The 27,232-nt window shown below is 48.3% G+C and overlaps 2 protein-coding genes, 1 long non-coding RNA gene and 1 pseudogene across 6 annotated transcripts in view; 1 reads left to right on the top strand and 3 right to left on the bottom strand.

The window, feature by feature from the left end:
* Window positions 1–4,368, bottom strand: part of LOC111522766 — a 5,605-nt gene extending 1,237 nt beyond the window's left edge. Inside the window, exons 1-2 of the long non-coding RNA XR_004229017.1 lie at window positions 4,264–4,368; window positions 3,815–3,983 (exon numbers count right to left, since the gene is read on the bottom strand). This is a non-coding gene — a long non-coding RNA (uncharacterized LOC111522766). The remainder of the gene's footprint in view (window positions 1–3,814; window positions 3,984–4,263) is intronic.
* FCMR (Fc fragment of IgM receptor) lies at window positions 2,822–21,341 on the top strand. 3 transcript variants are annotated; one of them, XM_023186963.3, is made up of 8 exons: window positions 2,822–3,013; window positions 11,082–11,189; window positions 11,921–12,034; window positions 13,076–13,298; window positions 14,689–14,819; window positions 15,161–15,304; window positions 15,510–15,568; window positions 19,908–20,130. In XM_023186963.3, exons 1-8 carry the CDS (start codon window positions 2,977–2,979, stop codon window positions 20,034–20,036), a joined length of 945 nt encoding a protein of 314 aa, XP_023042731.1. In that variant the 5' UTR covers window positions 2,822–2,976; the 3' UTR covers window positions 20,037–20,130. The 3 variants fall into 3 exon arrangements, with proteins under 3 accessions (XP_023042731.1, XP_023042732.1, XP_023042730.1); XM_023186962.2 differs by having other exon boundaries at window positions 2,834–3,013; window positions 10,854–11,189; window positions 19,908–21,341; XM_023186964.2 differs by lacking the exon at window positions 11,082–11,189 and having other exon boundaries at window positions 19,908–21,341.
* Window positions 16,803–17,407, bottom strand: LOC111522764 (annotated as a pseudogene).
* IL24 (interleukin 24) lies at window positions 21,198–27,232 on the bottom strand. Of its 2 annotated transcripts, none has more exons than XM_023186965.2 (6): window positions 27,189–27,232; window positions 25,540–25,738; window positions 24,701–24,763; window positions 23,413–23,571; window positions 23,005–23,079; window positions 21,198–22,089 (listed from the first exon to the last, which is right to left on the bottom strand). In XM_023186965.2, exons 1-6 carry the CDS (start codon window positions 27,230–27,232, stop codon window positions 22,006–22,008), a joined length of 624 nt encoding a protein of 207 aa, XP_023042733.1. In that variant the 3' UTR covers window positions 21,198–22,005. The 2 variants fall into 2 exon arrangements, with proteins under 2 accessions (XP_023042733.1, XP_023042734.1); XM_023186966.2 differs by having other exon boundaries at window positions 25,540–25,735.

The following is a 27,232-nucleotide window of genomic DNA, read 5'->3' as shown; positions in this document are numbered from 1 at the left end:
ACCACACACACACAACCAGACACCACACACACTACACAGGGCACACACACACTCACGGACACATAGCGCACACACACTCATAGCCACACACCACACACACTCCACAGAGGACACACACACACTCATACTCACACACCACACACTCAACCAGACACCACACACACACTCCACAGAGCACACACACACACTCATGGACACGCACCCCACACACACATAACCACACACCACACACACACTAGACAGCACACACACACACTCATAGCCACACACCACATACATTCAACCAGACACCACACACATAACCACACACCACACACTAGACAGTGCACACACATACACAGCCACACACCACACACTGACACACACTCATAACCACATACCACACGCACAACACAGAGCAGACACACACAACCACACACCACACATTTACATACACATAACCACACACCACACACTCACATGCTCCACAAAGCGCACACACACACACACACTCCACAGAACACACACACAGTCATAGCCACACACCACACATTTACACACACTCATAACCACACACCACACATTCACACTTAAATACAACACACAGTGCACACTCGTACTCATAGCCACACTACAGCCAAAAATCTTTGTCCTAAATATGGGGACATTAGTAAGTTTTTGCTGATGTATCACATTCACACACACACGCACTCCACATGGCAGACACTCACATAGCCACACACCACATTCACACACACTACAAACAGCGCACACTCATAGCCACATACCACACATTCACACACGCACATACTATGCACAGGGCACACTCACAGCCACACACCACACGTTCACACACACACACTACACACATCACACACTCACAGCCACACATCCGACATTCACACACACGCTACACAGCACATACACACTCATAGCCACACATCACACATTTGCATCCTCACACACTACACACATCACACATTCACACACGCTACACATAATACACTCACACACTCTTAGCCACCCACTACATGTTCACATACTCACACCACACACACTATAGCCACACACCACACACACACCACACACATGTACCACACAACACACACTGCACCCTCACACACCACACCTCAGTCACACACCACCCGTACTTCACACGCTCAAACATCAGAGTCATACAACACACATCACACACTCACACATTCACACATATATTCATACTCACACACTCTTGTCCCCACACACATCATGGCCATTCACTCATATTCTCCTTCTCTGTCTCTCCAAGACAGCCCCAGGCCTCGAGCCCAGTGCAGGGTGAAGCCCAGCTGTGTGACAGCTCTGGGGCATTGGGAAGAGCCCACTAAGTAGGGCCGAGTGGGGCTGATCCCAGCTCGGAGCTCTGGCACTCACTAAGCAGAGGCCCAAGGCTGCCCTCTGCCATCTTGGCCCATTTCGGGGCTGGAGGGCATCACAACCACAGCTGCTCTGGGCCAGGGGAGACTCAGATAGGGATGGGGCAGGGCATGCTGCCCACCCCCACACACACTTCCTCTGCACCTGCTCTGAGTCTCACATTCAACTTCCACTGCGGATGTTGTTGTTTTGGAGAACATGTGACAAGTCTGCTGTGTGGGGGCGAGCAGGGAGTGGCTTACGTGACCACTGTGGAATCGGCTGTGTCAGTCACACCCTCCCCAGAAACAGTATGAGAATAACCTGGATCCTCCAGGGGCACAAGAGGTTCTTGCACCTGAGGTTGGGCCCTGGGAACTGACCTCCAGGGATGAAACTTCCAGAAACAGAGCCCTGGGAATGCTCTTATAAGTCACACCCCTGTGCAGCTCACAGTGAAGGCTTCTTAAAGCACTTGCATGCCTGTGAGTTCTGCTGGGCCTCAGAAAAGCCGTGTGAGGTGGGCAGGGCAGGGGCAATCCCTACTTTATCAAGGAAAAAACCGAGGCCCAGGGAAATTTGCCCAAAGCTAGAAAGTGCGAAGGCAGGACAAGACCTGAGGTCTTCTGACTTGCATCTAAAACTCTCCCCAAGATGCCCTGTGGCCTCAGCATCTCTCTCCATCAGTCATGGGCCTTACCCTTGGGCCCTTGGGGTCCTGAAGGAGGGTTCTACCAGGCTGCCGTGACTTCAGGCAAAGTGGCTGGATGACCTGTCACAGCCCAGTTCTTGCATAGCCTTGGTGGTCACTGGACAGAGGCCTGAGCCCTTGCCACAGGGCAGCACCTTGTGGGGACAGTTGGGGGAGATGAAGAGTGAGGGATGGCTGAGGTGCTGCGGAGCTATGGTAAAGTCCCCAGGAACTATGTTCTGCAGGAGGAAATGCCAGGGACCATCTGGCCCTAGCTTCATTTATTTCCTAGGTTGAAGAAACTGAGGCTCAGAGAAAAGTAATGGATTGCTCAAAGTCCATAGTTAGTATCCCCACATAGTAGGTGCTCAAAAACATTTGTAAAGATGAGTTAACTGGTGACTGGTAAGGACTACAGTCAGCATCTTCTGACTTCAGGCCCAAGCATCTGCCCATATAGCCTTTCTCAGGTGGGAAAATTGGTGATAAGCCTCTTTTATCCTGAAGGCCAAATGAAAGCAAATGACCCCAGCTCGGAAACCAATGAGTATAAGGAAAGCACGGGAGGCCCTGCTCAGAAAAAGCACCAAGACAAAGGAATATCAGGCCTGGTCGCTGCTAATAGTCTGGAGGAAGTTCCTAGATGCCTTTTGAGCGGGGTGACCCTTTCTTACTCCACATAACATGTTTTCTCAGCTCCTGACTTCCTCTGCGGTTTGTCAGCACTCTTTTTAGCCTAAGACTAGTTAGCAAACAAGGGAGGCTGTCATTTCCTCATCGTGAAGCTTTCTTCCTCGTGGGGCTAGAAATCTCTTTCTAGCTCCAGATTGTGAAGACTTCCTGAGTAAGCAGCGTGTCTCCATCCCCCTCTCTAGGGGCTCTTGGGTAGATCTTGCACTCTAGAAGGAACAATGGACCTCTGGCTTTGGTCACTTTACTTCCTGCCAGGTAAGTACTATGGGGAAACACTTCAGACCTCTGAATGAGGTTTGAATTGGCCACAAGTAGAAGAGTTGCCTGGTAGCTCTAGCTCTGATGTTTCTGGATGGATTCAGTTGCAAACCAACACCTAGGGCAGGACAAGAATGGAGGCCACGTGAGGTGTTGGATGCCCTCCTCACTCCTTCCCAGGGCTCTGCTAATGCTCCTTTCTCCACTCCAGACACTCTCCTGTTTCAGTCAGGTGTTAACTCTGTCACCCAGGCTGGAGTGCAGTGGTGTGACCACAGCTCACTGCAGTCTCATACTCCTGGGCTCGAGTGATCCTGTCACCCCAGACTCTCTAGTAGCTAGGACTACAAGTGCATGCCACCATGCCCAGCTAATTTTTAATTTTTTTGTAGAGTTGGGGTCTTGCTGTTTTGCCCAGGATGGTCTTGAACTTGTGGCCTTAAGTGATCCTCCTGGCTCAGCTTCACAAAGCTCTGGGATTACAGGTGTGAGCCACTGTGCCCAGCCAGGTGTTAACTCTTAAGAGTTGAAGGTGTCATCTCTCCTAAACGTATTGCCTATTATTATGGGATCTTGAAGCAAGTGTCTCCATATTTCTTTCTTCTTACCTCTATGCTCTTTCTATAGATCTTTTTCAGTCCTGAATTTCCAACTTTCAACCCTAAATGAAAACTCTGTAATCCATTCAGTAGCTCTAATCCATTTCCTGGATTCCATATCTCAATTTACAACTGTCTCCTGGGCAACACCTACTTCAATATTCCACTGAGATTTGAAATGTAGCCCACCTAAACTTACCTCAAACTCCTCATTGATCACCATCCGAACCAGCTATTTCACCTGTCTGAAGTATCTCCGATCATCAGTCACAAAATGCCAGAATGGCTAATTACCACCTCTTCCCATTTATCCTCATTCAGATCTTGATCCAATCAATGGCCAAATCATGCAGTTTCTAGATCCATATCTACCGGGATAAGAAACAGCAGCAATTGATACTAGGAAGGTAACAGAGGAAATGAACAGGAAAAGAACACACAATCCCCTCTTAACTATCTTTCCCACTTCTTCTAACTCAGGATGCCTGCAGCACCAGATTAATTTTCCTAAACTTGACTTCTAATCACAGGATTACCTCTCCCAAGAACCTCCAATGACTTCTACTGCCTACTGAAGTCAATGTACGCTCCTCCCTGTACCCCTCTTTCATACTCTGAGCCTACCACACTCCCCAACACTTTCCTAACCTCCGGCCAACAGGACTCCTCCTTGAACACAAGCCATACGCTCCTGCCATCATGCCCTTGCCCATGCTGTGCCTTCTGCCAGGAACACCCTTCCTCTCACCTTCACCATTCTTTTTTTTTTTTTTTTTTTTTTGAGACAGAGTCTCTCTCTGTCGCCCCAGCTGGAGTGCAGTGGCATGATCTCGTCACACTGCAACCTCCGCCTCCTAGGTTCAAGCGATTCTCCTGCCTCAGCTTCCCAAGTAACTGGATTACAGGTGTGTGCCATCGTGCCTGGCTAAATTTTGTATTTTTAGTAGAGATGGGGTTTCGCCATGTTGGCCAGGCTGGTCTTGAACTCCTGACCTCAGATGGTCCACCCATCTTGACCTCCCAGTGTGCTGGGATTACAGACTTGAGCCACCACGCCTGGCCACCTTCAGTTTTTATGGGTTCTTCAAAGTTCATCTCAAACTTCACCTCCTTCTTGTAGACATTCCTGAGGCCCGTCTTCTGAGCCCAATAGCTGCCTTGCATTATGTTTAATGTGTGTCCATCTTAATTTGGTTTATTCAGTGACAAGTTCCTTGTGGGTTGAAATGGCTTCCTATTGATGTTTGCTTTCTTTGAGATGTCTCAAGTATGAAAGAAACTCAAGTATTTGTTGAGCTGAAGATTGAAAATCTCTAAAAGTCCAGTGGAATGGAGTTTACATGAAATATCAAACACTGTGAGAGGCCGTAGGACATAGGAGGGTATGGTGGATGGTTAACTAAACTTAGGCCTGAGGAGGAAGAGGGAATTTGGTGGGGAGTGGAAGACCTAAAGACATGAAGGATCCTCAAATTGCACCACTTCAGTCTGTCCTGAGAAATACCCCCATTCTAGGTGGGCCAAAAGGGATCCCACTATGGGCCCCACCGTCCTCCAGTCATGCCCATGCCCACAGGGTGAGGAGTTCGCAGGCCGGGGGGATGCACGTGCCCCAAGCCCACACCCAACCCCACTTTTTTTGAGACAGGATCTCATTCCTGTCACCCAGGCTGGAATGCAGTGGTGTAATCACGGCTCACTGTAACCTCAACTTCCCAGACTCAAGTGATCCTCCCACCTCAGCCTCCTGAGTAGCTGGGACTACAGGCACATGCCACCACTCCTGGCTAATTTTTGTATTTTTAATAGAGATAGGGTCTCACCCTGTTGTCCAGGCTGGTCTCAAACTCCTGGACTCAAGTGATCAGCCTGCTTCAGCCTCCCAAAATGCTGGGATTACAGGCCCCAGCCACCATGCCCTACCCAAACTCTCTCTTTTAGAACTAGAATTCCCTGTCCACATGACTGTGGGCCCCCTTTCAATGATGGTGCAAGATTCTATCCTGGGTCTTCCTCTTGAGATTGACCCCTGGCCTATAAAAGGTGGCCACAGGTGGCTATTTGGGAAGAAGGTGGGGGGGGAAGAAGACTGTACTTGCAAGCTGAGGTGTCTACTATGTATATACCAGGACCCCTGTGCTGTGGGCAGGAGGAAGGGATGAGAAGGAAGGTGGGCAGAGGCTGGGGGCAGGAAGCTTGGGGTTGTTTTCCCTGCATGGCCACGGAGTAGAGTGAACATAGGGTGCATTTGTCAAGCTAGGTAAGTAAAGTGAATTTTATTTAACAGTTCATTAACTTGATTTATAACTTAAAAATATTCAGATATACGGTATTTGGGCCTTAATTTGTACTCCTACCCCAGGTCCTGCAAATGCTGGGGTGGGGCTCCCTAGGGCCTAGTGCATGAGGCACAAACTGTAGGCCACTTTGCCTGGAGCCCTGTCTGGAGCTCTTTAATAAAGCAAGGCAGTGTCATGCAGTGTGAGCTTTCAAACCCTTTTTACCTTGACCAATAATACATACACACACACATACATACACACAAACATATATACATATATACATTTGATGCTAGGACCCAGCACACACACACACACACACACACACACACACACACACACTTAAAATTTATTCTTTATTCTTTGACATGAAGATGAGTTCTAGGCTTCAGCAGTTGGGTGGATGATGGGATCATTGGAAGAGTATGTGAAGGTTTTGGAAGAGAAATCAGTTCTTTCTTGGCTGTCCTAAGTTTGATATATATCGTACACATTCAAGTAGGGTCCGAGTGGAGACGTCAGAGGCACGTCTGGAGCTCAGAGGTAAAACTGGAGATCATGTTTTGATGGAATCTATAGCATTAGCCATAAAAGCAATGGGAGTCAATGAGTGAGTGAGGGCAGAGAGGGAGGGAGGACAGAGAAAAGAACAGGTGCAAGGCACAGGCCCTGGGCTAGCCCAGCATGGAGAGGTGGGAGAGAAGGAGAAGCAGAACGCAGGCTGACAGGGAGCCACCACTGAGGGTGTGCACTGGGGAAGCCACACCAAGGATGTGTTTCAAGATGGGCCAGCTCCATTCTGTCAACCGCTGCTGAGAGGATAAGGGGAAATGAAGACAAAGAGGCGACCATTACATGTGGCAACAGGAGAATTTCAGTGACTTGACAAGAGCAGTTTCAGTGGAACACTGGACATGAAATTCTGATAGGAGTGGATTGAAGAGAAATTGGGAGGCATGGAAGTGAATCTGATTTAGCAAATTTGATGACTGGTTTGAGAAAGAGAATAAAGAGGTGTGTTGGTAGGTGAAGGGGAGGCAAAGGTCAACTGAGGAGTTTTTAAAGATGGGCAAAGCCAGGCATGGAGGCTCATGCCTGCAATCCCAACACTTTGGGAGGCCGAGGTGGGTGGATCATTTGAGCTGGGATTCAAGACCAGCCTGGGCAACATGGTGAAAGCCCAACTCTACCAAAAAAAAATTAGCCACGTGTGCTGGCAGGTGCCTGTAATCCCATCCATCTACTCAGGAGGCTGAAGTGGGAGCCTCAGTTGAGCCCAGGAAGTGGAGACTGCAGTGAGCCAAGATTACACCACTGCACTCCAGCCTGGGCGACAGAGAAAGACCCTGGCTTAAAAAAAGAAGAAGAAGAAAAGATGGGCAATAGCAGGACATGTGTGTAAGCTATGGCGATGCTAGATGAGAAGGCCATTTTTCTCCAATAGCCAGAGAAAGAAACAGGATCATTGCAGACAAGCAGAACTAAAACAGATGCGAATGATGGACTCAGGATACAGGTGGAGGGGCTGGCCTTTGAAAGGAGATGGATACTTCATTCGTTGTGACAGGCTGCAGGCCTGGACACACCCAGGCTACTGTATTTGGAAATAAGATGCTGAGTGGGATGTTTCTCATCCTTTTAAAAACAATCCATGCCCCTTTTGATAAACATAAAAATCACAGGCCAACTCTCCTCTTCCTGAGATCTGCTCTGATTTGAGTTGACTAGGTCCTCATTTGCACTTCCACTGGAAAATCACCCCTAAGTGGATGCCAGAGTCCCTCTCCAGAGCTCCCCAGCCACCAAGGACCTATGAACCTTGACCTTATTTTGTATGGTGAAAATGTTTTCCCATTTTCCAGTCATGTATTTACATCCACTTATATATTGAGAGTGATTCTTTAAGCCACATATCTCCCTCTTCCCTATCATAAGCACTGAAAATCAAGTCACCAATTTAGAGATTAATGTCACTTAGCAGCCTCTCAAAAATATTACTATTGAACAGGTTGGTTCCTTTCGAAGCCTTCTCCAATTCCTCCTTTTCTTCCCCGGAATTATTTGTAAATGTTATATAGCCCAGGATTGCAGAAATGCAAGGGGACCTGGGACACTTGTTGAAAAACACATATTTCTAGACCATGCCACAGGTAGATGTAATCACCATTCCTAAGCACAGGATCAGGTCATCTGCATTGTAGCCATTCTCCTCAGATGAGTCTCATGCACACTGTGCTACTTTAGATGCCTAAACCAGTAGCTTATATCTGTCTTTTCTCTGTTTTCAAAATCTGCTTTGCTAAGTCTTGGGAATAGGTTAGAAGCTACCATGAACTTGAGGAGAACTAGTTTCTTTTTCTTGGGGTCTGGTCATTTTCACATCACCAGCTACTGCTTCCTTGTGGACCAGAGCTCAGCATAGCCAGTAGCTTTCCTTGCACTTCATCCATCCAGGGTCTGCACAAGGAGCTGAACAGGCAAGCCAGGGATTTACCGAAAGCTCAACCCTGGGCAGCCTGAGGCTGCTGGAGGTTGCTACATAGGTGATGACCCCATTTCTGCTATCTTCCCCCTGCCCATTTTGTACCATCTTGCTCTTGGGAAAGTGGCATTCACACCTCCTTCCTGGCTTCGTTAGTCTCATTCAAACACTTCCACGTGCTTCCACCCTTGGCGTTCAGCTTCCCACACAGGTGGGGGCTGTCTGGATGCACAAGGTGATTCCTCCAGACCTCCCTTTGATTGTATCTTTGTCTGTTGATTGACACTTTGTGACAGGTCACCTTTCCATTGCAATGTCTAGTTGTGAGGCTACCTCATGACTGGATTTCCAGTGGGTTTAAAGCTGTGCTGGGTTTTTCATGTGAGGGTTTCCATGTCAGAGTTCATGTTTTTGGCTGGTCCATCTGCCTTAGTTGGCAATTAATCAGACATGGCCTTACCCTCTTCTGTAGTCTTTACCACGTTTATGTCAGCTACACTTTTGGATCTCAACATGTTCCCATACATCCTCCCTCTCTAACCCTCCCCACCCTGCCCAACCCCCTTTTCTGTTCCCACGATTGTTTTTACCTCTTTACCATTGTCAGAATTCTTCCCTTTGCCCAGAATGTCTTTATCCCAAAGTCTCAATCCCCACCTGTTTCCTAAGCTTTCCCTGACTCTCATTTGACTAAACTCCCTAGTGCTCTTCTGAATGCATGCCCTGTGGATAAATCTCAGTACGTTTGCAAACTTCTCTCTGCCCATGGACATGCTATGTTCTCTCTCGTATCCCGGCCTTTTAGGGGACTGTTCTGGCTGTTTGGAAGACTCTCTTCTCTTCCACTTCAGCCTTCCAGCCCCACCTCACCACACACGCACATGCTTTACCCTATGAACTTTCTTCCCAGAAATATGCAGACACTTAGGGGATCCACTTAGTTGGCAATTACTCAGGCATGGCCTTACCCTCTTCTGCAGCTGACTCCAGTGCATTAGACCTGACCTCTCTCACTCAAAGCATAAGCTTTATGATGTCAGGGACTCATGAACCACATCTTTTATCCCTCCCCAGCACACATACAGTGTGTGCACACCTATGCACACATGCACACACACCCTCAATTCCCCTCCTATGTCCCCTGCCTCCATGATGAACATCCTTACTCTCTCAGTTGCCCTCCATACCCACTCCTTCAGGTCACAACTCAGACATCGCTTATTCCAGAAAGCCTTCCTCCAACCACGCCACCCCCTGCAACAGCCTACATCAGGTGCCCGGGTTCGCTCCTTCCAGGGAACCCCATGCGATCTCTCTCATGGGATGTATTACACTGCTCACTGGCCATTGATTGGTATCACTCACTAAATGATTTGTTCCTGAGGGAGGGATGCCGGCTGGTTTACTGTCACAGGAAAGACATTCAATAAACGCTTGTTGAATGATTTAATAAATAGAACTGCAGATGAATGGCTGGATGGATGCGGCTGAGCGAAACCAAACTGGAAAGGAAAACCTGTTGCAACATAACCGCACCCTGCTGCCAGCACCATGCTGAGGTCACATGGGGGCTATATGCTGTTTGGGGTCACCTGAGGCATATTATGTCTCCTTGGAGTGGGAGATATACCTTTGATTATCATCTCAAGGGTTTGGTGTCTGGCTCCTTATGGGTTTGGGTTCGGTGGTGAGGCCAAAGCTGAGGGTTAAATTAAGGTAACACTAGGGCATAGGATTGGGGGTGAACATAGAGCTGGCCTGAGGTTGTGGGTAGGGTTGGGGACGGGATGAGGCTGAAGTTGAGACTAAGGGTAGAAATGAGAATGAGGGTCGGGCACAGTGGCTCAATCCCAGCACTTCGGGAGGCCGAGGCAGGCAGATCACTTGAGGCCATGAGTTCAAGACCAGCTTGGGCAACATAATGAAAACCCTATCTCTACAAAAAAGACAAAAATTAGCCAGGCATGGCAGCATGCACCTGTAGTCCCTGCTACTTGGGAGGCTGAGTTGGGAGGATTGCTTGAGCCCAGGAGGTTGAGGCTGTAGTGAGTCATGATCATACCACTGCTCTCCAGCCTGGGTGACAGAGTGAGATCCTATAAGAGGGAGGGAGGGAGAAAGAGCGAGAGAAGAAAGAGAGAGAGAGAAAGGGAGGGAGGGGAAAAGAAAAGAAAGAGAGAAGAAGGAAGGAAGGAAAGAAGGAAGGAAAAGAAAGAAAGAGAGAAAGAAAGAAAGAGAGAGAGAGAGAAAGAAGACAAGAAAGAAAAGAAAAAGAAAAAAGAAATGAGAATAAGGCTGTGGCTAAGGATAGGCTGAGGCAAGGCTAATAATGGAGACAGGGCTAGATCTGGGGATGAATGTGAGATTGGGTTGGGGCCTGGGCTATGGTTGGCGAGAGAGCTGGAGCTGGGAAATGGATGGGGCTGGGATATAGCTAGAGATGGGGCTCCCTCTGCATTAATCTCTTCTCCCTGCAGTATCAGGGGCCCTGAGGATCCTCCCAGAAGTAAAGGTAGAGGGAGAGCTGGGCGGATCAGTTACCATCAAGTGCCCACTTCCTGAAATGCATGTGAGGGTGTATCTGTGCCGGGAGATGGTTGGATCTGGAACATGTGGTACTGTGGTATCTACCACCAACTTCATCAAGGTGGAATACAAGGGCCGAGTCACTCTGAAGCAATACCCACACAAGAATCTGTTCCTAGTGGAGGTAACACAGCTGACCAAAAGTGACAGCGGAGTCTACGCCTGTGGAGCGGGCAGGAACACAGACCGGGGGAAGACCCAGAAAGTCACCCTGAATGTCCACAGTGGTAGGTTCCTCTGCTGATTGGAGGCTCAGACTACCCAGAAAATGTTTCCACTTGGGAAGACTGGGACAGTCATCTAACTGTAACAGTCCCCTAGACTCTGACACTGTTGCCATATAAGCCACATAATGATTGAGATCCATATGAAACCTCGTCGTCAATTAACTTCATGGTCCACAGAATTTTCTACCCAACATGGATGTAAGGAACAAGATAGGCACTCTCTTTGTATTGTCCATCCTACCCAGGGCATGAAGGGAATGGGGGCTTGAGATTGAGGAGAGGCTCTGAGATGGAGGAAATTGGAAGCAAAGGGACATAACTATCCTATGTAATTGTCCCATGAGAGATAAAGGAAAGACACTAATTTACCCAGCCACACTTATAGGCCAATCTTATTACTCTATGACCTGATCCTTTATTTCTCTGGAATTCTGCCTTTCTCCTTTCCTCCACTGAGTTCCCCACACATATGCAGCAGTAATTTAACAGCCTAGAATCCCAATGACCTCTGCTGATTTTGCAGGGAATGTTGACTGGACTAGGGGAACCAGTATTTCCTCCAGGGAAGCCCCCAACCCAGCTCCTGTTCTGCTTCTTTCAGTGGACCCTGCCCTCATCCCCTCACTGTCATCCACTTTGGCTGAATTAGTTTCAGTTTACACCAACAGGCCTTTCCCCAAGCCTCAGTCTCCTCCTAGAGATCACCAACATATTCTGCTTCCCTCCAATAGAATACGAGCCATCATGGGAAGAGCAGCCAATGCCTGAGACTCCAAAATGGTTTCATCTGCCCTATTTGTTCCAGATGCCTCCATATGCCAGTTCTTCCAAAGTCGTAACCAGAGGTCAGTTCACCACAGCGAGGGTGGGAGAGGTGGGTGAGATGCTGTGGCAGTGTGAAAATGGAGGAGGGGGTCTATGTTCAGTTCATACAGTGGCTGGCAGAGCCGAGCTGAGTCTTAGGTGTGTATTCCCTGCCTTTAGAGAGGGTACATACCTCCCTGAGATCTGCTGTCCATATCCTTCAAGCCTGTCTGACAGTCAGGTCACCTGGTCCTAGCTGCAGAACTTATGTATTACCACCAGGTGGCACCACAAGCAATGACATTTGTGCTCCACTCGCAAAATCTAGCTCTTTTATGAATGACTGCGGAAACCAAGACTGGGCAGACATTTCCCAGCTGGAGATCATCATGTCTCGTGCTTCCCGTAGGGCTGTCTTCTACCTGCTGGCATCTAATGATTTTTAACTCTATTTTGCAACTAAAAGATTAAGGATGTTCATACTAATGATACCTTTACATTTTGATATCATTATCCAGTTTTAAATGCATTTTGACATGCAATATTTCCATCATATTATCCCATATGCCGATGAGGTGGATACATTAATTGAACAATATTACACTAGGTAACCCTGCTGAGAGCCAAGAGGGATAGTGTAATTGAACAGATCGTGTAGCCAAGGTTGTGACTGATAGGTGTGAGATGGGGGAGAACAAATTAGCACACAAATACAGCACAAGGCAGAGTGGGAACAGAACTACAAAAAAGCTTCTCCCCCTGCTCAGAGGGGGGCAAGCTCTTCTACCTTGGAAGTCAGGGAAGGCTTCCTGGAGGCAATGGTATTTGAAGCAAATATACTTGGAATTGACTAGGGCTGGATAGCATGTTAAGAAGGATTTTAGGCCATGAGGACTGCAAGAACAAAAGTAGTCTGCATAAAAGAGAAGGGTATGTTGTGGAAAGAGGTGGTGACCTAATCCTGTTGGAGAATAGAGTGTATAAAAGGGAAGGGTATGTTGTGGAAAGAGGTGGTGACCTAATCCTGTTGGAGAATAGAGTGTATAAAAGGAACATCATTTTTTTCCTGCTACCTCCTGCAGTTACCACACCGGCTCAAAGGACCAAGGTCCCTCCAGTCCACCACTCCTCCGCCACCACCCAAACCACCCACCGCCCTCGAGTGTCCAGAGCATCTTCAGTAGTAGGTGACAAGCCCCCAACCTTCCTGCCATCCACTACAACCTCAAAGATCTCAGCTCTGGAGAGGCTACTCAAGCCCCGGACGGCCAGCTACAACCACCACACCAGGCTGCACAGGCAGAGGTAAGAGAACACTGTCCAGGATCTAGATGTAGGCTAGAATTAGGAGATCCACTGAAATCCACTGCAATGCCCATTATTAGACACCCTCCTTGGTTTTGTCTCTAGGCCACTGTGAAATATATCCCCTATGAGTATAGCTCATTAACTCATTAGCTCTTTTAACAAAAACACACTTGTCATTGCCCCAGCATTGATCCTGTAGCAAGTAGTGAGACCCAGCTCTTCCAGTCACTCAGATTCATTCAAATCTATTTTGATGGGGAAGAACTAAATGAGAATAAAAATAAACTTAACTATTAAATTGGTAATATAAAATTACTTTCACCCATGTCCTTTTACTGTTTTAATGTGGCTCCTAAGAAATTTAAAATTACATATGTGACTCACATTTCTCCTGGACAGCACTGGTCTAAAGGCTGGGGTGCAGTCCAGGGAAGTACTGCAATATACCACTAGGGGGAAGCATTATAGCAGATTCAAAAAAAAAAAAAAAAAAACACCCTACAATAATCAAAACTGGTTTTGCATAAGCAAGAGGAGCTCCAATATCATTTGGGTTCTATAGGTAGGAGAAACTGGGGTCATGAGAACCAAGTGGTTTCAAATAGAACCAGAACTCCTGATTCCTAACCTATTAGTAGGGAAAACATCAAGTCCAACCAGCATTTTCTAACTCTCTACTATGTGGTGGGCATTGTGCTATGTCCTGAAGATACAAGAAGATGACAATATGCAATATCCAGATCTTATTAACATAAGTCTGACTGTGATAAAGCCTGAAACAGACATGACCACAGAATTGGAAACACAAAGCGCGCGCGCACACACACACACACGCACAAAGTCTGGATTACCATAATTAGGAAGAAAAGAGGACTTACACAATGTCTTTTAAGAAAAGTAAGATTTCACTATGCAGAGAAAATTGAGGGTAGAACTTCTAGGCTGAAGGAGCGCTATGAGAAAAACATCCTTTCCCCCACCATTATAAGGAACTAGCCCAGTCAATATCTGCAATAATCTCGTGAAGAAACTGACGTACTGAACATTGGGAGGTGCGTTAAATTCCTTATATCCACTCTTATTTCCTCCTCATAACAGTTCTGCGAAATAGATTTTACTATACCTATTTACGAAGAGATATAAGGCTCAGAGAGATTAGGAGACTCATTCAAGATCACACAACCAGTAAAAGGCAGAATATGAATTTGAATTCAAGTTTCGTGACTCCATAGGCAAGTCTTTTTGAGCGGGGAGTGGAGTGAATTCTGTTAACAAAAGGACAAACCTGGAAGTCATCTCCAAAAACGTTGGCCACACAGGAGCACGCCCTGAACCTACCTCCTTTAATAATCTCTTCCTCCCTCTCTACCTTTCCTTCCCTCCCCAGAGCATTGGACTATGGCTCACGGTCTGGGAGGGAAGGCCAAGGATTTTACATTCTGATCTCGACCATCCTGGGCCTTTTCCTGCTGGCACTTCTGGGGCTGGTGGTGAAAAGCGCTGTTGAAAGGAGGAAAGGTGAGCGGCTGGGCTGGGGGCTTGGGGAGGGAGAGCTGAGCTGCCCAAAGAACCCAGAACATTCGGAACCCTCTTTTGAACTTCCATGGGAAACTCAGAGAGCTTTTGATGAGCAGCCTGGGGTGTAGGGAAGTGGAGGCCACTGGTCTGAGGAGGAGAGCGGCCTGGGCCCTTTGGACTTCAGGGCAGGGCGAGGCGATGCCTCGTACATTCCCCACGCTTGGAGCATCTCCAGGTCAGACACTGCCAAGCCCGAGAGAGGAGTCAGTCTTTCGTTTGGGGAAGGTGGCACGGGCCTCTGATGCCATTTTCCTCCCTCTTCCTGTGACTTTGCGGGGAAGCCCTCTCCAGGCGGGCCCGCCGACTGGCCGTGATGATGCGCGTCCTGGAGAGCTCCCAGAGGACCAGCGGGTCGCGGCGACCGCGCTCCCAAAACAACATCTACAGCGCCTGCCCGCGGCGCGCTCGTGGGGCGGACGCTGCAGGTGAGCGGCCGGGCGGGCCACGGGGAGAAGCGGAAAGAGTGCGCTGGCTCCGGGAAGGCCGGGCGCAGCGGGGCGCGCTCCTAGGTGCCAGGGCTTCCCGCAGGGTGGAGCTGGGGGTGGGGACCGGGGTGGAGCTGGGGGCGGTAGCACGAGAGTGGGGCGGGAGCCTGGGCCACCGCCTCACCCCGCCCTCTCTGTTCCCTAGGCAAGGGGGAGGCCCCCGTTCCAGGTCCCGGAGCGCCGTTGCCCCACGCCCCGCTGCAGGTAAGCTCTGCTCCTTCTGGGATTGGCAGCTGCGGCCCGACTGGGCGGCCCCAGACCTGGGCTGGGATCCGAGTGCGGCTTCCTGCGCCGCCCCCGCGATCCGGAGAGCGGGTTTCCCAGCAGCTCCTGGGCCCTGAGCCCGACAAGTTGTTTTAGTTTCGTCCTTCTTTGGTGTCAGGAGGTTGAATACCGGGAGCTGTGGAAGACCTGGTTCCGTGGCTTCTAGCCAAGCAGTTGTCATGGGATACGTGCGTGCTGGATGCCGCTGGCTTAGCGGAGAATGATAGGTGGCAGCTCCACAGTGATGTGAAAGGCTTTCTCGTGGAGGAGATTAGATTTCTAGGAGGTCCTAAGGAGGTGGAAGCTACCTAGACAGTTTCACCTTCCTGTGCGCGAGAACTTTCTAGTAAACTTTCGAAGGTGAGAGGAAGTAATTTACGCTTCACTGGAGGCGGTTAGGCCTGGTCTAGAGGAGACTTGGGAGAGATGTAGACAAGGTTCAACACATTGAGTGAGGAGGATTCATCTTTAAATCTAGAGTGGACGGAGGGCACTCGCGTTTCCATTCATGGCCACTGATGGTTGGGTGGAAAGCCTTTGTCCATCTTTGTTTAAGAATTGGGATGAAAAAGCTTTTTATTCTCTAAAGCAGCCTACAGTGTCCAAAACACGCAGAACCCAGAATAAAGTTTTTTTTAAAGGGTGTGGTAAAATCCCTGTTTTGTTTTGTTTTTTTTTCTTTAAAAATAATTTATTTGATTCTGATTACAAAATACGGGTGAGGAGCACGAGCAATGCCTGTAACCCCTTGGTCGCACATCTTCCCAGTCTATGCTGTTGTAAATACCCATTGTACAACAGCAAGCTGGTGTTGTCCCCAAGCGCTTGCACATTCTAACAGCTGCAGAGTTATATGACCAGGTGGAAAGTTAAACGGATGCTCCACTCACAAGGTAGGGCCCCTCCAATTAGTCTTCCGGCTCCCTTTTGCTAATAGTAACTGGTTGCTCTTCCTATTGGTCATACATAAATTACACCTGCACAATTCTCCGCGTGCTTTCAAGTAACCTCAGAAAGCAGTGACTAAGCCCCTTTCCTTGCTTCCAGCTTCCTATGTCCCAGGCTGCCTGTGGCACCTGGACTGCTGCTGCCCCCGGGTCCGGCACATTCCAGGGCTACGATGGAGGAAGGGCAGGCCAGGCCAAGCATGGGGAATTAACTGTCTTTATTGGGCTCAGACCAGGAGTCCGTGGGTCTTGATGACCACTGTGTGTCAGTTTTCTTCTCCACGTTCTCGGCCTGTTTTCGTAGCTTCATGAGCTGTTTCTTCTTCCGGTAGTGAATCTTGACCTTCTCCTTCCTCTTCTCCTCCAGCGTGGCTGTCACTGCCTGGTACTTCCAGCCAACCTCCTGAGCCAGGCGCCCCAGATAGGCAAACTTTCTTGTGAGCTTCATACGCACGACCTTGAGGGCAGCAGGAACCACCATCCGCTTTTTCTTGTCGTGGGGTGGTGGGACGCCGTCAAACACCTTGAGGCGGTCCGGGGCGGCCGGGCCTCACTTGGTCTCCTGGGGCAGCAAGCTTTGCACGGTCTGCCAGAAGATGCGACTGGGGGCCGGAAAGTGGTAGGGGCCTCGGGAAGGGTTGGTGTTCATCCACTTGCAGGGGAAAGCCAAGTACTTCAACTTGTTTCTGTAGAAATTGCCAGAAATGTTGATGCCCTCGCAGCGTACGACCACCACCTTCCGGCCCAGCAGTACCTAGTTAGCCACGATGGCCACCAGGGGTTCCAGGAGATGGCCTCGACCATCAGGCACCAGGACCTGCACTTCCGCCATCTTCGCAGCTGCCTGGGAAAAGAAAATCCCTGTTTTAATTCGAGTGTAGACTAAGCTAATGCAGCAAGACTCCAAAAGATAGGGCCCACACCGTGGAAGCCTCCTTCCCCCTCCCCAAGTAAAGGCTCAGAGACAGAGGGACAGGAAGAGGTGGCCTGAGCCAGTGAGCCAAGAGGTCCTCTCGGGACTGAAATTCCCTCTGTCTGGTTGCTGCACCATCCTCTGGAGTCTTACCAGCGCCATGGTCAGTACTCAGGCACCAGGACGGTGTGCACGTCCCAGCTTACAGGAGGGAGGAACAGAATGCTGCTTCTTAAGCCCATGACCCTGACGTTTCCCACCATTTCCACTTGCATCCTACAGGCTGAAACTTAACCATGTAGTGACCCTCCCTTCAGGCAGGCTGAGAAATTTAATCCCCAGCTGGTCAATCGTGGGCCTGGCTACAAAGGGGACAGTAGTACCCAGCAACCAGAGGCAGTTCTGTGCAGTCCCCTCCGGCTTCTCCAACTTGCCCTTCCCCACCCCGGCTAGAGAAGGTTCACACCTACATGGCAGTGTTCAGCAGCCTGAACATAGTAGGCATTCGGTAAGTACTCATTGAAAGGAACTTCGGTATATTTTGTACTTTACTAAAGAGGGAAGCAGCAGCAGCTTGCTTCAGAAATATGTGCACACGGTCCTAGTACCTATGTACTGACCGTTGAGCAGGCAAGACTCCAGAGGATGGTGCAGCAACCAGTCTGAGGGACAGACAGGTGCAACACTGTCTGTCTACTCCATCTTTCCAGCAACCCTTTTCTCTAAAACTGCCCTATGACCACACAGACCCTCACCTGGGCCTGCACCTTGTTCCAGGCTGACCCTGCCTTTTTACTTGAAACTCTCATTCCCACTATTAGGGGCAAAAAAAAACTTGATGGAACAAATTTACAACAAGGTGCCTATGCTTACTGACTCATTATTATAGCCTTTAATAATGGGGAGCATTTCCATTTCTTAAGCCAAATAAGTTAATCTCAAATTATGAACTATAACAGTCAGTGAAAGATAAATTTTTGGGGTTTTTTTAAGCAAATCTAAAACCATCTCTATTATCAGACAAAGAAAGTTAATTAAAACATAATAGAAGAAATAGTGTGAGAAACTAACAAAGGGCTTGCTCACTTTTTTCAAAGTTCATTTAATTTAACAAAAACAAAAAACCACGTCATACATCGAGGATTCCCTCTGCCTCATCCTCTTCCTCATCCTCTGTCTCAACCTCTTCCCCATCCTCTGCCTCATCTTCTTCCCCATCCTCAGCTTCTTCTTTGGCCTCTAAAGGAAGCTCGGATATTAGTGCTTCCTTCTCACCCTGGAAACTTCATCTTGATCATCTCTCTTTTTTCTCTGTGTCACCTCCAACTTCATGTATCATTTCTCCTATTGTTATATGCTGGTTAATTTGCTTCAGGTTGACATCTTGAGCTGTTCTGAGATCCAGGTCTTTCTTGACCGGTCTTACATCATCTAAGTGGAGTGCTACCCACGTGTGCTTTTTAGCTCTTTCATTGATTACTTGACTGAGTTTCATCCTCACTGACATTTACACCAGGACCATCTAATTTTGTTTCTTAGTTTTCTTTGCTCTCACTGTTCCTTTTCTTTTCAACCTTCTCTTTTTTTTTTTTTTTCTTTTCTGTTTTGTGACTTCCTACTTCCTTGACTGATGGAAGACATATTTTCAAAGCAAGCTGCTGCTGCTGCTTCCCTCTAGTAAAGTACAAAATATATAAAAGTTTCTTTCAATGAGTGCTTCCTGAATGCCTGCTATATTCAGGCTGCTGGAAGTCTAATTCTCAGAGCTTGTGTTTAAATACATAACCGTCCACCTTGTGACCCTCTTCAGTGGATGCAATAGTAACTATGCCATGTAGGGGTCATTGGCACAGTCCTGTCCTCTAAGAACTGACCATCCTCAAGGTGGATGATCCTGAAGTTTCCCTCTGGGGAAGAGGAGCACCAGTGTGCCCTGGGGGCTGCCATCTTATCCCCTTCACCACCCATCCCCTTCCTGAATGCGCTATCACAACGCCACAGCACAGCGTCTCTGAGCCCTTACAGAGGTGCCGAGGGTGACTCACTCTACTTCTGAATAACTCCCTAAGAAGATGCATGTTTATTCCATAAGTCACAGCATCTTATCCCCGAGGGGATACTCCTCTGGCAGCTGGGTCTCTTTCAGGCCCATGCTTAGCCACATGATTTTACTCTGAGCCCTATTTAAGGCATTTCCTGCCCACATTAGGTCTCAGTGTTTTCCAGTTATCTTGGGTGAGGCACTACCCTGAAAATCCCCAGGGCTGCTCCACTTGATGGAGCTGAGCCATCTCTGTGTCTTTGCCTTCTGGAACTCAGCAGCCATGCCCATGCTCCATTGCCTGCTATGAAAATCCACCTGGAGAGATATTAAAATCACCCTACCCAGATCCAGTGATGCTTCTTTCATTGTCCCCAGGTGTCTGAATCTCCCTGGTTCCATGTCCCATCTCTGAAGACCAGCTGTGAATATGTGAGCCTCTACCACCAGCCTGCCACCCAGATGGAGGACAGTAATTCAAACGACTACATCAATGTTCCTGCCTGACAACTCCCCAGCTGTCCCCCGACCCCAGGCTCAGACTGTGGTGCCAAGGAGTCTCGTTTGTCTGCCAATATCCAATACCTACTTCGTGTGTTCTTACAGCCCTCGTCACTTCCCATGCCCCATCTTGACTCCCATCCCCATCTATCTGTGCCCTGAGCATGGCTCTGCCCTCAGGTCCTCTCGCACAGCTTGGCAGCCTCCTGTAGTTGACAGGTAAGCTGTAGACATGCAGAGCAATTGTCCCAATGCCACTTGCTTCCTTTCCAATCTAACAGGCTGTGGGATTTGCAGAGCATTTCTTCCATGTCTTTGACCACCAGGTTGTTGCTGCCCAGACTCTAGATCACATGGCATCAGGCTGGGGCAGAGGCATATCTATTGTCTCGGGCATCCCTCCCAGGCTTGGGTCTTACACAAATAGAAGGCTGTTGCTCTGAGTTATGTGGACATGCCTCAACCCCATGGACTAGGCAGGTGTCTAGTATAAAAACACTCCCGGAAACGCCTTTGCCCTGATCCAGAAGTTAGCACTTCTAGTGAACGTCTACTTATCTCAAGTTCTATGCTAAAGGCAATTTATCTTGATGCGATGATGTATTCTAAATTTCAGAACCAAGCTTGAGCGAGATATGCGTATGTATCCATAAACTTTCTTTACTTTGTCTCCATCACTTGATGCACGTAAGTGCCCTGACCTCAGCATCTCCCCTCAAAAAAACAGTATTTGTCATCTCTTTATCTTTCTTCCATAACCTGACACTGATGTTTGTGCACCTACCTTAACTTTGGTCTATTTTAGTCATCCAAAACTATTACATTTGTTGGTTTTCACAAATGTTGCCCATTTCTTAGGCAGTTCCAGACAATGTATAGCAAGGTGGGGAAGGAAAGCAATAAGAAATTCCTGGGTGGCCAGGGCTCTGCAATAGCACTTATGTCATGGAAGAAGAGATATTCCACCTCCTACATATACTATTTGTCTAAGTTTTTGGAACAAGGTCATAGTCAGACATTATATCTTTAGATTGATGTCGACCACAAAGTTCAGCCAGAGCTTGAGGCTAGATGCTGAGCTTTGTGCTGGGAAGAAGGCCTCTTCTGGCTATACTGTACAGTCTCACTGGGCATTAATCCAGAAATAGAGAAGAAGGGCTGCCAGACTTGAGTTGTGTTGTCTTTTATAAGCAGGGAATGTCATCACAGATTGGACGGTACATCCAGGTGCAATGTCACCATCAGCAAGGTCAGCTTGACACTCAAGTGGCACATTAGGGAAGAATGACTAGGACCAAAAAAAAAAAAAAAGGAGGCACCAAGGGAAAGGGATGATGGGGTAGGTTGGTGAGTGTGGGTGGGAAATGAACTGTTTAGTGAGGATCTGCTTTGTGCTGGGCACTTTAATCCACATTTTATCATTTGCTTTTCAAACCGATGCACCTTACCCCCACCCCAATGCTCTGTCCCTACAGATATCAGAAGACAGTGTGATTTTCACACTCTAAAGTTCAGTTTTACATCCCATCACCCCTCTCTGTTTTTTAACGATCCAAAGACAGACCAAAAAAACCACCACAGTTTATTAAGTACTTACTGAGCACCCATCCACTGCCCCACACTGTGGCAAGGATTGTGAGGGGTAAAGAAGCATGGGGCACAATATTCTGCTGCCTTCATGTAACTCACAGTCTCACAAATAAATAGAAGTTCAGTTGAAATACTGACATTAATTAAATAGAGTTGTAATAAATACAGAAATCTTCTTTGTAGACTCTTCACAGCATCCAGAGGCACCTTCCCTAACTGTCACTGGGGCTGCTTAAAGAATGACTTCTTTGACAATAATCCTGGGCCAAAAATGGGACCCGTGGCCAAGGGTATGAAGTGTCCAGCGAACAGCATAGGAAGGGAGACTGTTTGAAATGACACAGGGAATGAACCGGTGGGGGAAGGGGGGACCTGGTCTAGACATTCAGAGCTTGTAGAATTGCTGCATCCAGGTCAGAAGAATGTCCACTTCCCCAAGAGCTTTGGTCAGAGCTGCTTCTATGTCCAACTAAAGGGAAAAGAGAGTTGAAGGTCAACCATGTTAGCTATGAGAATAGTCTTTCTTCCAACTTGTCATGCCTAAAATAGACCTGACTCCAATCCATGGGATGGGTCACCTTTGGGATGGCCTCTGATGAGCTCACCTGCTTGTCACTTTTCCTCCATCTACATGTGTTTGTCTGCTTCAGGGTTGAGGACAAACAGGCTAGTGAGTATTAGTGGGCAAGGAACAAGGAAAAGGCACATGGCACCCCTAACAACAGGAACCACAAACTCCAGTATAAGGTGGATGTGTCCCACCATCTGAATCCACTGCACAGGTGAAATGAGCCCAGGTGGCCAGTCTCCATCAGATGTTATTGCTCTTCACCATTTATTTACAGGCTGATGCATCTCTTCTTCAAATAAAAAGTGATCAAAATCATTTATGTTCTGAGGGGAGCTGGGGATGAAATTTGGGTTTTCTTTGTTGTCATAATTTTGGAAAAGCAAATATTTTTCTTTGTTGTCATAATTTTGGAAAAGCAAATATAATTTCCTGTAATTGTTTTTCACAACTAGACCAGTTGAGTGTCATGGAAAATACATGGAAAATACAGGATAGGGGTGGGGTGTGTCCCTCTCTTCTGACTTCAGTTGCCCAGCTCAAGTACCCACAAAACACAGGGAAATTTCCTCTAGCAAAATTATCTTGTAGGAAAATATAAAAGCACTTTAACTTGAAAACTGGAAGAAAAAAGACCACTTAGTTTATGATGCTTCTGCAAATATACCTGTGCTCCTGATAAGTCAGGGGGCTTTGGGGCAAAGCTGATGGCGTCCCCTGCATTACATTCTGCATTGGGTCTCTGAGGCACCCTCATATGATGGTTCAGAATAGTCTATTCTACTGGATGGGCAAGCTCTCAGCTCTTGGCCTTACCTGTTTGAATGCTCTCCGGAATAGAAGAAACCGCCTGTGTGCACTGTCTCTGATGGAAAACATCTCATTTTCCTGCTGCATAACATGGGAAAAGAAGTTGTGCCAAGTTTTAGGTAGGAGCAGATGCAAGCTCCCTTCACTTTTCCCTCTCACTTTTCCCAAGAGCCTGAGAGCCCAAGGCTGAATCCTGCATCTCCAAGGTAGCCAATTCCAAACTCCCACCTTGTGAAAGGGGCTGCCTGTAATTCTCGCAGCAATCCTGCCAGGCAGGAGTGATCATCCCCATTTTACAGATAACAAACAGAAGCCCAGGAAGGTGGAGGTCTTTGCAGAGGGTCACCCAGCAGATTGGAAGCAGACCTAGACTTGAACCCAGAGTTGCCAGTATCCAGAGCCTGTGCTACTCACACTGGGTTGCAGTTGTGACACGATGAGAACAAAGTTGTTGGCCAGAGTAGAGAATGACTTCAGAGTCCTGACTTCAAATGTTCTATTGTGGTAGTTTTTGAAAACAGTTTTCAAGTAGAACTCCAGCAGGGTGTGGACAAGGTAACAGCTCTCAGCATCCTGGGGAAGGTCTGGGTCACTGCTGAGCCAAGGCCTCTGGCCACCCTGACCCCCTGAAGGAACAACCCACATGCCACCCAAGGCAAGATAAGCAGAGCAGAGATAGGGATCTTCTAGGAGGTGATGATGAACCTAAGATCTGTAGCAGCCTTCAGGGGCCATGGAGAGCAGCATCTTTGTTTGACAGGAGGAACCAAGACCCAGGGAGATAAATGACCTGCCCCAGGTCACACAGTCAGTCAGTGGCAGACACAACCTAGCTCCCAGGATTCCTGACTGCCCATCTGGTTAATATTCCCTTTCTTCTATGCCACATGGTCTCTTTAGCAGCTATGGGGATGTGATGGACCCTGAAAGGGGCTTGAACTTGGACTTGGTGATAGAGAGCTGGCTGGAAAATGACTGAGAACAGAAGAAATGAGGAGAAACTAATGTCTTTGGACACAGCAATTGCACTCTAGCCCCCTCAAGCTCCTGAAGTGCCACATCTTTCAGGGCTCAGGGCTCAGCAGGTTTGTGCCCACTAGATGGATGATGAGAAGATGGTGACCCATCCTTGATAACATACTCTACCTGATCATGATGAAAGAAAGGATAAATCCTTTTGTTAGATATTATTTTAAGTCATGAGCTCACTTCACAAACAGAAAGAAAAGTTGTCGCTGGGTTAGGGGTCAGCATAGAAACCAGCTCTGCAAATATGTGTTGCTTCCCTAGACCCCTAAATCTATTCAGTCTGTGAGATACCAAAAGCCAGATGGACCAAAGGAGGACCCAGGAAAATGGACACAGAGAAAAGGATGAAAATGGAAGAGGGGATGTGAACCTGAGTAGATGCCCATTGGGCCTACAGAAGTAAAAGAGAAATATATAATTCTCTGGCTAAATGGAGAAAGATGTCTACAAGCCTCCACCCTCCCCATCTCCCAGTACCACTGCACACACATACCACATAACAATAACCCCAGACACTGACTTCCCTGGCTCACAGCCTAGCCCTGTCCTGTGTAAGGTCAGTCCAGGGAAGAAGTGAAGGGCTTTCATCAACCTCCCCTAAGAAAACCTTGCACTCCCACCCACACACAGTAGACCAGACCCACAGAGGGTGGTGTCCCCGAGGTCTGATTACCGAGACATTCTGCAGAACCTCCTGGTGCAGCAGCCGGACACTCCTGATGTTATCCTGAGCTTGCTTTGCAAACAGAAAGAAAAGACGTCTCCAGGTTAGGGATCAGCATAGAAACCAACTCTGCAAATATGTGCTGCTTCCCTAGACCCCTAAATCTATCCAGTCTGTGAGATCTCAAAGGCCAGAGGGACCAAAGGAGGACCCAGGAAGGGCTGGGCTGAACTGGCCCATGGGGAGGGGAGACAAGGTTGCAGCCATGAAAATAACTAAGCTTGGCCCCCCAGGAGCAAATGGAGTCCCAGGAGTTCTTATTCTTAGAGCCTGAACACAGATTTGATAAGGAAGCGGTTTGATGCCTCTGGTCATTTGATATGGGAGGAAATAAGCCTATCTGCTTTAAGAACCACTACAGACAGGATTTGGGCTCCATATTGAACATGGTGAGGAAGCAGGATGTGGAGGAGGACAGCCTGCACGCCAGAACTGCCTCTTGCCCTTGGAGCTTCCTCCACAGCCCAGCCACTCATTCCAGTTCTCAGATTTAGAGCCAAAGACTCCATTCGGGATGAAGCCTGGATGAATCTAGCTCTCTTCATGGTTTCCCCTGGGCTCTGTTTATTTCACTGGAGGCTGCTCACATTTTTTCTGAGCCCCAGTTTCCTCATGTGTAAACAGGGCTTGTGGTGCCTTCTGACCTCACAGAGTTATCACATGGGATACTGGAAACTGATTAGGAAGCTGCGAAGGACTCAAGAATCATAAAATAGCTTCCCCCCACCCCACCGGCCCACTGCCCCTGGGAACCCCCACGGCTGAGTCCAGAACAGCTCTTTACTCACCACAGTGGCTTTCACAGCCCAGAAGGCTTCCCACAGTTTCTGGGGAACAACCCCCTTCACTTGGCAGGGCCCAAATTGGAATTCTTGGCCCTGGGCCCCCGGCACCTGGCTCCAGAGAAGCAGGATAAGACCCAGGCAAGGGAGCACAGCCATCTGCATTTGGGAGACCGTCACCAGCAAAGGAGGGCAGAAGGGTCTGCTGAAAGAAAGGGAGGCAGCCTGTGAGGCCGGCCCTGTGACCCAGAGTGACATACCCTGGGAAAATGCTTTGAGGGTCTCCCCAGGCCAATCCCGGGGGCTCTCCAATGGGAAAGTTGAGACTATTGCAAACTGGCAGCCTTGCTAGGGTGCACTGAGGGTGAAGCAGGGGTCTTTCTGCCCCTCAGACTTAAGGCTGCTGGTCTTACCATCAGTCTACCTGCTCTTCCCCACCTTGCCCATCCACATCCACACGCTCTGCACCTCCTCCTTCTCCATTGCAGTTCTCTCTAGCCTCCAACCTACGAGTCAGAATTTGCCCCTGAAGAGTGGAGAAATGGGAGGTTCTAATGTGCCTCGTCTGGGGAGCCCAAACCTAGGAAAACAAAGAGCTGAACTAGACATGTGCTTGTCCAAGTTCTGCCCTGAAGTCACTAGGCACACATAGACAGGCAGGTCTTTTTCTCCTCCCCAGGAAAGGCTGTCCCTCACTCCTCATCACAAGGGAGCGCGGGGTTAATCCTCGTCCCAGGGAGGGACACAGAGGGCAGGTCAGTGTCATACACAGACTCTGCCACCTCCACTAACCACTCATTCTTGAGTCTAAGAATTCACTTTTTTTAGTAACCAAATAAGAGAGAGGCATCAAATTTCCCAATGAATCCTCTCTAAAGCTTTCCTCTGAAGTGCCAGTTGGGAAGGACTGTGTGAAGAGCCTCCAAGCTGGGGAACTTAATGCCATTATGTATTTATCATAACTGATTCAGAGAATGTCTTTCCACCTGCCTTCTTTGCCTTTTGCTCTTTTCCTCCCTTTCTCCCTCCCTCCCTCCTTACCTTTCTTTCTTCCTTCCTTCCTTCCTCTCTGGCTCCCTCCCTTTCTCCCTTTCTTTTGTGCTTCTTTACACAATCATTTAAGAACCTTTCTTACTCCAGGCACTGGTCTGACACCTAAAGAAACTGCCTCCCACTCCTACACCGGAAGGAAGACCAGAGAAGACCTGGTTCTGCTGGCACCTGGGCTAGGGAGGCAGCGACCCCTGGGTTATAGATCACAGGGGACGGGGGCTATGCTTCAGCATCTCTCACAATGTCTTTTCGTTTCTGTTCTTTCAAACTCCACAGGCTTTCTTTTTTTTTACAGGATTTCACTCTGTCACCCAGGCTGGAGTCAGCATGATCTCGGCTCATTGCAACCTCTGCCTACCAGGTTCAAGTGATGCTCATGCCTCAGTCTCCCAAGTAGCTGGAATTTTTGTATCTGAAAATATCAAAAACACATGCCCAGCTAATTTTTTTTTTTTTTTTTTTTTTTTTTTTTTTTTTTGTATTTTTAGTAGAGACAGGGTTTCACCATGCTGTGTCCAGGCTGGTCTCGAGCTCCTGACCTTAAATTATCTGCCCACCTCAGCCTCCCAAAGGGTTGGGATTACAGGCATGAGCCACCGCACCTGGCTAAACTCCACAGGCTTTGCAGCCTCTGTTGAAAATTCAT

The sequence above is a fragment of the Piliocolobus tephrosceles genome, chromosome 1 (assembly GCF_002776525.5).
Source record: "Piliocolobus tephrosceles isolate RC106 chromosome 1, ASM277652v3, whole genome shotgun sequence".
Lineage (NCBI taxonomy): Eukaryota > Metazoa > Chordata > Mammalia > Primates > Cercopithecidae > Piliocolobus > Piliocolobus tephrosceles.
This window is presented reverse-complemented; position numbering and strand designations above follow the sequence as displayed.

Coding starts and splice junctions, on each gene's coding strand:
- IL24 (XM_023186965.2), bottom strand. CDS start 27,232: ATGAATTTTCAACAGAGGCTGCAAAGCCTGTGGAGTTTAGCCAG. Junction 25,739..27,188: donor AGCCTGTGGAGTTTAGCCAG/GTGCGGTGGCTC, acceptor CCTTTCTTTCAG/CAGACCCTTCTGCCCTCCTT. Junction 23,572..24,700: donor AGGTTCTGCAGAATGTCTCG/GTAATCAGACCT, acceptor GACCTTCCCCAG/GATGCTGAGAGCTGTTACCT.
- FCMR (XM_023186962.2), top strand. CDS start 2,977: ATGGACCTCTGGCTTTGGTCACTTTACTTCCTGCCAG. Junction 12,035..13,075: donor TTCCAAAGTCGTAACCAGAG/GTCAGTTCACCA, acceptor TACCTCCTGCAG/TTACCACACCGGCTCAAAGG. Junction 15,305..15,509: donor TCGTGGGGCGGACGCTGCAG/GTGAGCGGCCGG, acceptor TCTGTTCCCTAG/GCAAGGGGGAGGCCCCCGTT.